This window comes from Pithys albifrons, chromosome 13, assembly GCF_047495875.1.
Source record: "Pithys albifrons albifrons isolate INPA30051 chromosome 13, PitAlb_v1, whole genome shotgun sequence".
Lineage (NCBI taxonomy): Eukaryota > Metazoa > Chordata > Aves > Passeriformes > Thamnophilidae > Pithys > Pithys albifrons.
The window spans coordinates 2,247,698-2,261,681 of record NC_092470.1 but is presented as its reverse complement, the minus strand read 5'-3'; the positions used below and the strand labels follow the sequence as shown (position 1 = coordinate 2,261,681).

At 55.2% G+C, this 13,984-nt stretch overlaps 1 protein-coding gene across 1 annotated transcript; it reads right to left on the bottom strand.

Annotated features, from left to right (window-relative positions):
• Positions 1-2,583: 2,583 nt before the first annotated feature.
• Positions 2,584-13,602, bottom strand: PTPN9 (protein tyrosine phosphatase non-receptor type 9). Its single transcript, XM_071568482.1, has 13 exons — positions 12,739-13,602; positions 9,031-9,174; positions 8,487-8,576; positions 8,261-8,385; positions 7,581-7,686; positions 6,855-6,965; positions 6,319-6,647; positions 5,866-5,959; positions 5,688-5,757; positions 5,085-5,163; positions 4,679-4,829; positions 4,380-4,587; positions 2,584-4,129 (listed from the first exon to the last, which is right to left on the bottom strand). The coding sequence occupies exons 1-13, from the start codon at positions 12,769-12,771 to the stop codon at positions 3,903-3,905; spliced, it is 1,767 nt and encodes a 588-aa protein (XP_071424583.1). The 5' UTR covers positions 12,772-13,602; the 3' UTR covers positions 2,584-3,902.
• Positions 13,603-13,984: the final 382 nt, after the last annotated feature.

Below are 13,984 nucleotides of genomic sequence, written 5' to 3'. Positions count from 1 at the left end.
GGTGGGGGTTCATGTGTTTAATTATCGTGTTTTTCCTCCCTTTGGAGAGTTGTGAAGGGAGTTGTTGCCTTTCCCACACCGAGACTTGAGGAGCCAGGCCTGACCCTCCTTTGGTGCTCATCTGGATATGCAGAGCGTGCTCAGGACGGGGGGAATACAAACACACAGGCTCCACGCTTCAGTTAAAATAAGTATTTCAAGCATCAGACAAGGTTTAAATCTCTCGGTGTTTTCCTTTCCAGCTGTTTTTCCCCTTCTCAGCCTGGTCAGGGAGCAGGCAGCCAGGTGATGCCAGGACAAGCAGGCACAGCAGAAGAGAATCTCTCCTATGTGTCCCAGAGCTGTAGCTCAGTTTAGCTGCTGGAAGAGCTCTGGTCAAGGAGGTTTGAACCTTCACGGCCTGTTGTGCTGCTGGAGATCAAGCCGTGACCAAAGACAAGCAGCAGGACTGGGAAATGAACCACTCTGGAGCCAGACTCTTCCCAAATTCCCAGGGCTCAAAATTACAAGCACTAAAGTAACCATAATTAGCGAGGTGTTGTGCATGCAGCCAAGAAAGCCAAATGAGACAGGTGGGCACAGGGATGGCAGCAACGCTTTGGGATTTCCCTGCCATGGCTTTAAATCCTCATTTCCACACCTGAGCAGCACTTTGGGTTTCATATTCCTGGAACAGTCCATGCTGAGAGTTTGGCCGTAGTGGCTGATCCCCATCCCTGGGGCACTTTGGGAAGGGGACATGCTGCAGGCATCAGTCCATTTTTCCCACCACTCTCCAAACAACATGAAGTTTTCTTTCCAGTTACTTACAGCTGTCTGCATGAAGTGACCATTTCCAGAAAAATCCTTATTTCTGCTGCTGAGCAGGACCTGCTGGCACAGGGCAAAGGCATGGATGGGACAAAACCTCGTGTTGTGCAAGAGGACTGAAAACACAGGTTTTGACAAGAAATGCAGCCCTGGAAATAGCTGGGAACAGGGGCGAATGTGTGGGGTGTTTTTCCATGGAAAAGGCTTACAACCCTTTCCTCTGCCTCTGGTACAGAGGGGTTCTTCATCCCTCCTTGAAGGGAGGTAGCTGCCAAGGTCTATGGCAGCAGCATAGCCAAGCCCTTCCCATTCAAGACTGGCGTGGGTGATCTCCATCCCTCTCCTCTGGTATTCCTATCAGACATCCAGGACATGAAAAAATTTTGGTTCTCTGCGCCCAGTGTGGATTTGAGATAAAAGGCACAAGCACCTTTGCCTTGGCACAGTGTGGGCTTGGCTTGGATTTCTCAGCCTGAGGGAGAGAGACTGGGCACATTTGCAAGGCCACATGGGACTCCTGGCATCACCTGCAACTTTCAGGTCTGTAGCCGACACTGCCAAAAACCCCAGTGAGCCAAAGAGAGCTGCTGCTGACAGCATGGCTCTGACAAGCAGCTGCAAATACCCTTTCTCCATAGATGTCAAGAAAACCCAGCTGGGTGAAGAAGTTTGGCAGCAAGGAAGGAGGGCCCTGTGATCCTTCCTTCAGAGGCTGAGGGCTCCCTCAGAGGAGCCAACCTGCAACAGGTGCCCAAAAGGAAGCTCAAGGGCAGACTAAGCAGGAGGAGCTGCTCTGCAGGTCACACTCCTTGGGCTGATGCTGCTCTGGGAACAAGGCTGGGTGGAAAATGGTACTTGGAAGGATGGGACACTGCAGCTGAAACAGAAGCACTCCCCCAGCAGAAGATGCACAACTTTAGGGATGCTCTGAACACTCACCTCTCATGCACCACTGGGACATGCAGCCTTTCCAGACTGATTCCCTGCTGCCTCTGGTTCTTTTCCAGGCTTCCAGCCCTTGCATCTGGCCCCAGTTTGGCACAACTAAGCCAGTCCATGCCCAGAGCACAGGGAAAAGCTTCTTTCTCTGCCAGTCCCAGAAAGACATTTGTCATCCCTGTTTTTTTCAGCCTCTAGCTGAGCAAACACAGGCATTGCTCTTCACACTTGCCAGCTGCCCTGTTCTGGGTCACAAACTCTCTCACTGGCTTTAGGGCTTCATTTGCGCCAGCTCCCTTTTGCTTCCCTCAACCTGCAGCTGCTGCTCTGGGACTGGCATCACTTGCACCTGAAGGTGTTGGGCCTGGCTGGCAGCCTGGGAGTTCCCAGATTTTTGTGCCCTACGTGCTTGCTCAGAACAGGTCCAGCAGCATGGAGGCGATTCCCTCACCACCAAATCCTGCAACAAAAAGCAGCAGCAACAGAAGATGCTGCGGGCTGACAGAAGACTGATGCCCTGGGCCCTGGCAAGGCCCTGGGAAAAGAGGCAGGAGGCTTGAAGCTTGTTTCCCCTGCAGCTACCAGGCACAGCCCATCGTCCTGTTTTCCTTTCTGCCATTATCCTGCCCACCCAGGAAAGCTGCCTGCAGCCTGGTTATCTCTGTCTTGGCCTCGCCCAGGCCAAGAGCAGACCTAAACACAGCTTCGTGCCCCTCAAAGTCAGTGTCTCCCCAGGAATAGGGCTAGCTTGTTTTTGGGGATCACAGCCTGTCCAAAGCCCCAAATTTCCTTCTTCTTCTTTCCTGCCCAGTGCCCCCACAACACCGAAGAGTATACTGGTCACTGGTAGTATATTTATATATCAATACAAATAAAAACAAAACAAACCCCAAAAAAGGAACAACAAAAAGGTTTCTCTGAACAAGAGCAAAATAGGAACATTTACAAATAGTTCTGGCTCGGATCAAGTTAATGTTAAATAATAAAAAAAACAACAAACCAGTCAACTGCCCCCCCCCCCCCAAGAACCCCAAAACAAAAACTACTTAACCCCCTTGTCAAGATTATAAAAAAATAAGAATATACACATTCAAAGATCTTATTACAGTATAAAGTTGGGGAGGCCCAGGCAGTGGTGGGGGCTGGGGCTAAGACTCGTTGCTTCTCCAGGGTTTGGGGTTTATTCTTGTTCAGCACTTTCCCGGCCAGTGACTCAATGCAGGGCTAGGCCTGCAGGTTCCCAGTGGAGGCTTGGGAAAGCCAGGCAACCTGGTGAGCCAGTCAGTCCCTGTGTACCCAGTGAGCCAGTCAGTCCCTGTGTCCCCATCACCTCGTACCAAGTGACTCCTGTGGAGGCGCCCCAAGGGGCAAGGGATGCCTCCTTCAAACCCCCCTGACAACCCAAATCCTCTATATCCTCATAGGAACAGAGCTGCTGTCTCCACAGGGAAGATGAGACAAGGAAATGGGAGACACCACCAAGCATCCTCATGCCTCCAGTGGGACAGTCATGAGAGTGGGTACCAGGTTCCAGTGCTGCCCATGAAGGGAATAAAGGGGAAAGGGAAAGATAAGACCAAGCCAGGACCAAACTCACCGCTCCAGGGATCACAGCAGTGAGGTGGCAGGACAGCAGGAACCCCTGGGAGCTGCTAAAGGGGAGCTTTGTATATATGTATCTATATAACAGCTGGGGGAGCACAGCAGGGGTATATTATATACACACATACATACAGACACACGGAGCGACAGGTGAGACCTAAGTACGTGCCTCTCTCTTAGCCTCAGGACTGGGAATACATTTCCTGGGACTCTGCAAAGCCTCTCTCTAGGTACAGCTTAGGTGGTCCCAACAACAACCAAAAAAAAAAACCAAAAAAAGAACCAACCAAACTTGAAAAGAAGACAAACCACCTCTACAACCAACCAAACCCAACCAAAACACAACGGGGAGGAGCAAGAGCCCTTTCCCATGCTGGCGAGTGGCAGCCACTGTTTGGGTTGAATAAGGCACAGTTCCATAGCAGTGTCAACAGCTGACGTGCTCTGGCACCACCGCCTACAACAGCTCTGCTGAGTCCTGGCAGGCACCGAGGCAGCTCAGGCAGCCCCCAAAGGATGGGAAAGGGGCATCTGCAGAGAGGTGGGGGATCTCAGTACCCTGGCGAACTCTTCTCCTGGGCAGCCCGGCTGTGATTGGTGAGCAGCAGGCCCTCATTCTGGGCATGTTCGAGGATGGCAGTGTAACAGAAGTAGTACTGCTCCGGGGTCTGGATGCTGAAGGCACGCTGGGTCCGCATGCGTAGCACCGTCTGGTAGATGTTCAGAGTGCCCACGTCCCGCAGCTGCGACAGGCAGATGTCCAGTGCACAGAAGGTACCTGCAGACAACAATGGGAGGGCATCAGGCACCAAACTGCACCATCACTGCCCCTTGTGAGAACTGGAGTGCTGGTCCTAAGCACCCCACCAATCTCACACAGGCATCTGGAGAATTCTTCCACCTCTGATGGCTTTGGGAAATTCTGAGAACAGCTTGTTGACACACTGTGGGTCACTGGGATGCTGAGTCTCGCACAGAATCTGGACTTGTCATCCCACCACCCCCAAGACCACCACTGCACCCGTTACCTGTCCTGCCGATGCCGGCGCTGCAGTGGACCACGACTGGTGGTCCCCCAGGGTGACCCTTGAAGCGAGGTCCCAGGGCACTGACAGCTACCCTCTGCTGTTGCTTCACAGCCCCCAAAAAGTCGATGAGTGTGGCAGCAGAGGAGGGGACACCATAATCTGGCCAGCTCAGGTACTGGAAGTGGGACACCAGCCGCCGCTCCCTTGTCTGGGGAAAGCAGGGGGATTAGACCCTCTCCCCTCCTCCAACCCACTGTTGCCCCCATGCTGTCCCCCACCAGGCAGCTGTGGCCACGCACCTCCGAGCTGTGGATCTCCAGGATCGTTTTCTTGTAATGGCTGACGTTCTCCACACCCAGATTGGTGATGGTCAGGGCCCCAAAGCACACCTGGAAATCCTTCTCCAGGGGCCAGTACTGGCCACACTTCCTCCTGCCTCCCTCCTCCAGCCTGGGAGCAGAAGGACAAGCTGGTGATGTCCTTCTTGTCCTGTCTGGGACATATCTCATGCTACCCAACCTTGGTCCTCTGGAAATCCCTCAGGGACCAAACAGTATCTACTTGATGTGATGTCCCCGCACTGTGCGGCTCTGGCTGGCACCTTGACTGCAGGGTCACTGCACGGAGCCCAGCCCTGCTCATCCCACACCAAGAATACTCATTTTGCACACAAAAAGAGGGCTGTGTCCCTCCACGAGCACTCACCGGGTTGTCATCACTATCACCAGGACGTTCTGCTCCCACACCATGCGCCAGAAGTCACCATAGGTGTTCTCCAGAGGCCCTGCAGGGACAACCCACATATCAGCCCAAAACCTGATGGATTTGGGCAAACCCCTTTGCCCAGCTGCCTCCACCAGCTCTGCATCATTCCCACAGGTCCCTTCCTGTAGGGATTGACCCAGTTGTGGCTCCACTTGCCCTCCCTGGAGCTGCCATTGACTGCCGCCCTAGCACTGAATCCCTTTGGCTCAGCACATATCTCCCTACTCTGCTTATTCCTGGCCAGATGGGGCAAATCCAGGGGTGGGACAGGAGCAGAAGGGAGGGGGCTGCTCTTGTGGTTGGAGAAGGATGGATCCACTCACTCTGTCCCAGGAGAAACTCCACTCTCTCCTGGCTGGAGACTGGGAGGGGAATAAAGATATCCAGGGGGGAGTAAATATACCCAGAGAGAAGAGGGACCTGCTGGGCAGTGTCCTTCTCCTGGCATGTCCCTCACCACGGCTGGTGGCCGACACTGGGCAGAGAGGTGAAGCCCACAGGTGCATCAGGAGCAGAATAACCTCTTGGAGGCTTGGGCCATACCCTGAGTGCCAATGTAAGCATTCCTCTGCTTGTAGCCATCCATGAAGCTTGCATTGATGTAGTCAGTCAGCTGCAGGGAGAAAAGCATGGATGAGATAAGGCCTCCAGAACCCTGTGTCTGGGATGGCTACATCAACTTCCTGCAGGACTGTGAGTTTCCATCCAGGGGCTGGCTCACCTCTGGGCGACTGTATGGCTTTGCTAGCTTGACACGCGTTTGGTCCAGGCAGGGCACGTCCCCATACCGGTTCTTCTCCTGGTTGTACGGTGCCCTAGGAGGGAGGGAAGCAGGGATGTTTTCCAGGCAGGGAAGGCAAAGGTAGCATGCCCTCTTCTGCACAAACCTCTGTGGCCTGGACTCTGCTGCCATCACCTGGCCAAAGCCTCTAGAAGCAGAGTCTCAGCCACATCCTGGTCCCCGCTGTTCCCTGTGGCTCCCTCCTCCCCCGGGGAGCTGCAGGACCCACAAAGGGGGCTCACACCATCCCTAGGCAAGGGTTCTCTGTTTCTAACCCAAAATATCACACCCTAAAGAGGCCAATGGACCACCATTCAGCAGCAGAAGCGCGGGGAGGAGGGCACTCAGCTTTCTGGGGCGAGAGGGGCCCCTGGTTCCTTTCCCCCAACTCACAAAGAGCAGACAAAGGTGCCAGCAGGGCTCCTGCGCCGAATATCTTCATACTCTTCATAGATGCCCCGTTTCTGCTTGTGGCTGACGTGATCAAGCAGCTCCTGGAGGGTCACAGACTTGGGCCCAGGGACATGGACAGAGCCGTTATCTTTGGGGGCCGCCAGCGGCACCAGGATAAGCTCGTCCAGGGGGTCGGGGTGCCCATTCTGCTGGGGCATGAACCGGCAGTTCCAGCTCAGAGGGTCCAGTTTGAGGGACCCCCCGAGGTACTCAGGGAGGCATTCCCGGGGCAGGTGTTCCTTCAGCTCTGACATCTTCACCATCTGCACCTGTGTGAGGAAGAGGAAAGGGAGGAGTGACTCCAAGAAAGCTGGAGAGAATTCACTGGGACTGGGGAGATACCAAAGGACTGGTGCTCAGCAGCTTCCAGCAGATGGAGCTGAGCGGCACAAGCTGCTTCCACCACCCTGTCCCAAAGCGAAAGCAGCCTCAGTCCTCCCTGCCAAGGGTCCTCTGCCAGGAGGGTCCCTACTCACCCGCTCCCGCAATTTCTCTTTCAGCAGCAGGCTGATGATAGAGTAGGGCACACGGAACCACATGGGTGCTCCGACGATGAAAACTTTCTTGAGCCGAGCCGGGAAGGCACCCTAGAGGCAGAAGGAAGGAGTTGGATCCACTCTGCTGTGACAGGGGACACATCCCAGTACAGGTGACAATCAACAAAGGGATCCTGCAGTAGCAGTACCACATCCGAAGTATGTCTCGCACGCTCACGGCCATGCTTGTTTTTATGTACCAATAAGGAAACAAATTACTTCCTTGGAATTAGGTAGGCAGAGGGTTTGTCTCTGCAGGGGAGAAGTGAGGACCAGGAACTGGGATTGTGCAGAGAACACATCTCAGCCAGCATTTACTGTTACTGCTTTTTTCCAGAGAAGGGAGGAGGCACCAAATGCCAGTACGATTGAAAAATAATTTGCATCTGTTTTCCCAAAAGTGCTCCCAGCAGCTGTGAGAGGAATCTGGTCTGGGGACAGCTGATCTCTTCTGCCTGCAGGACACCACAGCCCCAGCTGGGTTCAGCCTGGCAGGCTCCCAGTGCCTTCCTGTGGTCCTGCTGGGCTGGAGCCCATGCTTCTCAACTGAGACATGGTCAGCATGGTCTGGGGTGAAAATTGATGGCAAAACCACAGGCCTTTGGGTTCTCAGTGAGCAAGCGATCCACGCACTGTTCCTGGACACCAGGTCACCCTGGACATCACCTTGAGTAGGTTGAGGATCTTCTTGCTGAGGTCCAGCTCAAAGTTGGTGTACTGTGACCCTGCCATGTCATAGATGAACACCAGTCCGTTTCTTTGCGTCTCAAAGCTGAGAGAGAGGAAAGAGCAACATCAACACCACAACATGCAAACACTTGACTCCTGCATTAGCAGTTCTGCTTCACACTGACCCCCAAAAATCTCTGTTTCCAGAAGGACTCATTGACCCAAACCTTGCTTCTGCACTTCCCAGCTGCTGCACCATCTACAACCTTAATTTAAGCCTGGCTCATACCTTAAGCCTATCTCAGTGGCATCACCCATGATGGGTAAGGTCAAAAACAGAAAAAGCTCAAGGGCTGAATGTCCCAGCTTTGTATTTTGGCAGGGCTCACATTACGCCTGGCTGATGGCACGGCCGCCTCCTCCCCAGCCAAAGCCTGCAGGAATCTGAGGCTTTGCTAAGCTGAACCCAGGGCGTGGACAGGGCAAGGCTGCAAGCGCCTGGTTCAGGGCAGGGGGGCATTTTCTTCCCCTGCTGAACACCTCCATGGGGAGGACTGGCTAAAGATCAAAGTAGGGAATTTCAAGCCATGGAGAGCAGTGACCTCCTTGGGAGGGAAGGCGCTCCCCCAGAGACCCACTGGTGTGAGACAAGAGTACCTCAGTGGAGGCAGGCTCACCTCTCCACCGCTCGGTCTAGCAGGTAGAAGAGTGCTTGGAGCACCACATGCTGGACACTCTTACTGGGGTGGTGCAGCTTGGCTGTGAACAGGGCGATAGAAGCTCCCGAGGGGTCCCGCACGCTCTGCCAAGGAAACAGGGTCAGGCTTCTGCAGCACCCATGTGGAGTGGAGCCAGGATGAGCCACCCAGTTGGGATAACTCAAGGGAGGCACACCCCACCTACCAGAATGGTGAATTTCCCACTGAGCAGCTCTGAGCGCAGTGGCTCCTCATGTGGCTTCAGCTTCACAATCCCCTCCTTCAACCGTGTCTCCTGTGGGCAGGGAGCCAGCGTGACAGGGGGCACAGACATCCCAGCCCTCTGTCAACCACCACGGCCCCATGGGGCACCCAGCCCTCCAAGGGAAACTCTGCTCCATGAGCCCATTTTTCAGCACACACCCCAGCACAGGGAGAAGCAGCTTTGCAAAACCAGGTTGGGAAGGGCATATATGGATCTGAATCCTTAATATATGGGGAGATGCCCTATGGGCAACACACACAGGTTGGAAGGGCACCCTGCGAGCTGCTCTCAGCAGAGGGGAGGGGATTGGGTAAGATCTCCATAGTAACCTCTCTTGGCTGAAAAAGGATTTTCCAGCTGAATAAAACTTCTGTGGGAGTGGAAAAAAAAAGAAAAAAGAGCAGGGGGAGGGTGGCCCTCAGGAGCAGGGATCTCCCACAGAGCAGGAAGCCCCTGCGCGGGGGTCCAAGCCCTGCTCACTTACACGATAGGAGTGGAAGAGCTCAATGGCCCGCAGGACATCGAACTTGCGGGCCATGAGGAACTTGACAGCCACATTCCAGGAGAGCGGGGACACATTGTACTGCACAGTCCACTTGTTGATCTCCTCCAGGAACTGCTTGGTTGCCTGTGGAAGAGACCAGGGACATGCAGTGAGACGGTGTGAGGAAGGAGTGCCTGAGGAGCATCCCTGGTCATGGTGGGAGCTACACAGTCCTCAGCAAAAGCAGCTGTGCCTCAGGGTGAAGATGAGAGCTCCACAACAAAAGGGCTAAGGGCAGTGTAGATGGAGACAGGGGAAATGCCAGCATGGGAAAGGGAGACAGTGGCAGGAGAAATTGCCTTGGGGCTGGGGGACACTCATGGAAGGGAAAGGGGAAGCAAGAGGAGGATTTAGCAGGCATCAAAATCCTGTTCAGACACAGTAGCTCACAGCAGGTACCCATCAGCAGGTAGCAGCCTTCTGGGGCTGCAGCTCCTCCATGGAGCAGTAAATCTGGGTGGGAGCACAGGTAAAGAGCACAGAGGGCTGACACTTTGACCTGATACAGGACATGGACCGGCTCGCCCAGTAACACCAGTTTCACACAGCCACAGAAGACCAGGAGGGTCCCAAGATGCAGCTGTGCATTCTTCTGCATATTTATCCCCCATCCCACACAGGAGTCTCATGGGAGATGGGGCAGTACGGCCCAGCCTTCCATCACATCCTGCTCAAAGGATACAGGCAGGATGGAGGGAGTCCCCAAAATGCCTTGCTCCCACCTGGGGCACACCCCAAAATGGAGGCGCTTCCATCCTCTCTAGAGTGGAGGATGGCAATGTCATCCAAGGAGGAGGAGGGACAGGAATTGCTGAAGGCTGGCTCTGGGAGCAGGGAGCACAGGTGGGTGATGGTGTTCAATGTCAGGTGGCAGCACAAACTTACTGAGTGTTACTGGGCCAGAAAAGGTTGTCAGTGTCAAACTTCCAATAGGAGGAAGCGAAGGGCTGGGGTTTATTCGTGGCATGAGGCTTGGCAGAGGCAGCGAGCCCTTCTCATGGGATGAGCTGAAGGAGCCTGGCTCATCCAAGGGGCCTTTACCCCAGCACATCACAGCCAGGAGCTCCTTAACTCCCAGGCGAGAACATGGGAAAATAAATGGGGCAATACACAAACCATCTTCAGTCAACACAGCACATATCCACATGTATGTACACAGGAATATATCCTATCCATAAACATTCTATCCAGTATATTCTGGCTGTACATCCGTTTCTCCAGGGCATCCTCTTGGGGCCCCTAGTTGCCCAAAATTTAGGGCTGGGGATGCAAACCGAAAATAAAACTGGAGATGTTCCTTCCCCAGCATGTGCAGGATGGCCTGGAGATGGAGATGAGTGCCTGGTACACACACACCCATTGCCCTTGGACACAGACCAGAGCTGACACTGCAGCCTCAGACACTAACGATACCCCAAGATGATGGAAAGGGGGACCCCAGATGATGGGAGGAAGGGCAAGGGGCACAGTGTCAGTGAGGAGAGGATGCAACATGTAGTTCAAGTCTCCTTTCTCAACATCTAACTCGTCAAACTTCACATAATCCTGTTTCCAGCACCCATCATGAGGGATCCTGGGCCATTTGCAAGGGAGAAGATGCACAAGAACAAGCATTAGTTTGCAGGGCAGCTCAGCCATGAATTCCAGCTTTCCCTGGGAATAAAACCAAATTCCAAACTTACCAGTGCTGACATTCAACAGCAGGGAGCCAGGCACTATGGAGGTAAGCATCAATACCAACCATAGCTCTGCCCACTTTGTGTGCTCCACTGGGTCTCATTTTCTATTCTGAGCCACAATCCCACATGGATTTATGTAGGTATCAATCCTAGTGGAGCAGGGATTGCTCCACATGCCAAAACGAAGCCCATGACCCAGAGCGGCCGCAAGAAGTCCCGTTTTGGCAGCACTGTGAGTGAAATCATCCGTGGCCGGGTGTTTGGAACAATGCTGGTCTTTGGAGTGCTGGCATCATCCATGTCCCTGCTCCACTGTGCTTGGGCAGGATGGTGACAAAGTCACTGCCGCTGGAACATGGGGGCTCTTCCAGCCCTCCTCCCCTGGGCAGCAAACCTACCCTCCTTCTTCAGCCCGGAAGAGGAGAGGATGAATCTGTGAAAATTGCAACTGGGCTGAAAAACCTCAAGGAAAGTTGGTTTGGCTCCTCTGGTATTAGATAGGGAGGGAACTACGGAGAGCCAGCAGAGATGTCCCAAGACTGGCAGGGAGAGGAGAGAATTTCCCCTGGCTTGAGGTCAGTAATAGGGTAGAGTGGAGGAAATCCTGCTGGTCATGAGAAAGATGAAGAGGTAGCAGGAAGGGGATGTTCCAGCCCAAACCACCACCTATCCACCGAGGGAAGTTTCTACTATTTTGGCTTCGAAGCCACCGTGGGCAGCACTGAAGGCAGCTTTCCCCACCGCAGGATGATGACCCAAACCTGGAGCATTATTGCAAACATATCTTCATCTTCTCTATACAATATTGCTGCACGAACCAAATATCTCAGATCCCCCTGCCAGGACACTGGCCCAGTCATGACTCCTGCTGCAAACCAACACTCTCTGCCACCGCAGGGTCTGCTGGAAGCTTTGCCCCCTTCACAACAGAAGCAAAGCAAATCTCAGGCATCTGCAAGGACAGAGGGCGAGAACTCCCCTCATTCCTTGGAATTTTATCACCCTGGGGATAGCAGTACTGCTCCCAGGAGGAAAAGGCCTGGGAACTCTGCATTTCCTGACCACCAGCGCAGGCTGCAGGAGGGGCTCTTCCATGGGGGTTTTGGGAACTTGGAATCTCCGTCCCAACTCTCCTAAACCTCTCTGTAGAAATGACAGATTTTTAAAGGAGAAAACCAATCAACCAATTGGAAAACCGGACCTTTTTGCTTTCACATTGCAGCCCCCAATGCCACCAAGGTGGCTGATGTGCCAGCCCGAGCTTTGCTGAGGCAGAGGTAGCCTCCCGCAGCATGCCCTGTCCCGCTCCCAGGCTCAGCATCCCCATCCAGAGGGAAGCCCAGTGGTCGTGGCTCAGCCGGGCGGGCAAACCTGGGGATGAGGATAAAGGAAGGAACAGCCAGAGGTTGCTCCGGCCACCCGAGGTGCCCCCGCCAGCTCCTGGGCCCCGCTCCCCGAGCCCAACATCCTCTCGCGGTGACGCAAAGCCAGCGGAGGAAGCCGGGACGTCACGGGCGGCCTGGGGCGTGGGAAGCGCGTGCACACACATCCCCACGCACCATCCCCAGGCACCATCCCCACGCCAGCCTGCCCACGGCAGGGAGCCCTGCCGGCAGGGACACGCTGCTTTGGGGATGTGGGACCCACGGCACGGGCCCTGCCAGGGCTTCTGGGGGGTGCGTGGATGGGGAGCTGTAAGGTGGGGGCTGCGTGGGTTAGGGGGCTGCGGGCTTGGTGGCTGCATGGATGGGGGGCGCCGTGGGTCGGCGAAGTGGGGGACTTCCTATGGGGAGAACCGCCCCGCTTGGAAAAAACAGCCCTGCCATCCGGGGTAGGCAGAAAATGATGGGAAAGGAGCGTCGGGAGGGGGTGTGTGTCTGTGTGTCTGTGTGCGTGTCTGTGTGTGTGTGTGCAGCGCTCGGGGTCCTGCCCAGCCCGGCGCGGGGAAGGGGAGCCCAGCAGCACTTACCTGCTCCTCCTCGGCGCTGAGCTCCGCGGCCATGCTGCGCAGCGGGCCGGGCCGGGCCGGGCCGGGCCGGGCGGTCTAAGCGGCAGGCGCCCCGGCGGAGCCCATCCCCGGCACTGCGGGCACCGGCCCCTCCTGGCGGCGAAGGCGGCTCCGCCCCGGGGGCCCTGCCGAAAGTGCAAAAAGAAATTAAGATAAATTTTTTAAAGTATATTTATATATATATATATATATATAATATATATATATCTATATATATATATCTGCGTGTATGTCTGAGCACTCCAGGAAGTTTGGCTCGGATCGGGAGAGCAGCTCGTCTGGGCCGGGCTCCGCTCTGCCCCAGCAGGGGCGGCGGCAGGAAGCGCCCGCACTCTCCGGTCCCTCCTCTCCGTCCCCTCCCCGCGACTCGGCCAGCCCCGGAGGGCGGGCGGGGGACAGGAAGGCCTCTCGGGCGGGGGGCTGAGCGAGGGCAGCAGTCGCGGTGGGGCTGGAGGGGCGCGATTCCCTCCAGCCCCCGTTCCGGCTGCGGCAGGCGGGGGCAACGCCGCTAAAATGGTGGCAGCATCCTCCTCTCTTGCTGGCGCTGGATGAAATTCCCGGTAGCAGCATCCTCGCTTGCTGTTACTGGATAAAATTCCCGGCACAGCATTCTCCCTTGCCGGTATTCCAGCCTCGCAGCCTTCCCCCACGAGCAGGCGTCCGGGATTTCCAAGTGCCTCTTTACACTCCCTCCTCTGCAATCCATAAATTGCATTTCCCGGCTGGGCGCAGGTGTCAGTGCCTGGATAGAGTCCCGAAGCTCCTCCGGGAAGGAGCACGGGAATCCCGGGGAGCACAGCACAGTCTCACCAAAAGCCCAGGCCCTGGGACAAAGGGACATCTTGTTCAGCTGAGGAGCACTGCATTGGCAGCATGCCCGCAGTCAGAGCCTGAGTACCTAACGGAGAAAATGGAAGAAGGGCAAAGGGAAAGGGCTGAGCCCTGACTGGATGAGGGCTCCAGCGTGGTTCTGTCCCCCAGAGACCCAGGCCACATCTACAGGTCGAGCTGCCTGCTCAGCTCTCCTGCCCCAGAGCAAATTTCAGCCCCCGAGGGTGACCCCTCCACTGTAGCTGCTGCCTGTTCCAGCTGGGAGCAGAATCACACCCAGCAAACAGTCACAGCACGGACCTGGTGACTTTCACTTGACACCTTCTCTCCGAACACATTCTTTGGTTACCAACAGGAATTGTAATGCAAATACGTA

Excerpts from the sequence above, each read along its gene's own strand:
- PTPN9 (XM_071568482.1), bottom strand. The coding sequence starts at position 12,771 with ATGGCCGCGGAGCTCAGCGCCGAGGAGGAGCAG. Across the intron at positions 7,687-8,260 it reads CTAGACCGAGCGGTGGAGAG|CTTTGAGACGCAAAGAAACG; the intron begins GTGAGCCTGCCT and ends CCTCTCTCTCAG. Across the intron at positions 5,960-6,318 it reads GGCACCTTTGTCTGCTCTTT|GGCACCGTACAACCAGGAGA; the intron begins GTGAGTTGGGGG and ends CCTCCCTCCTAG.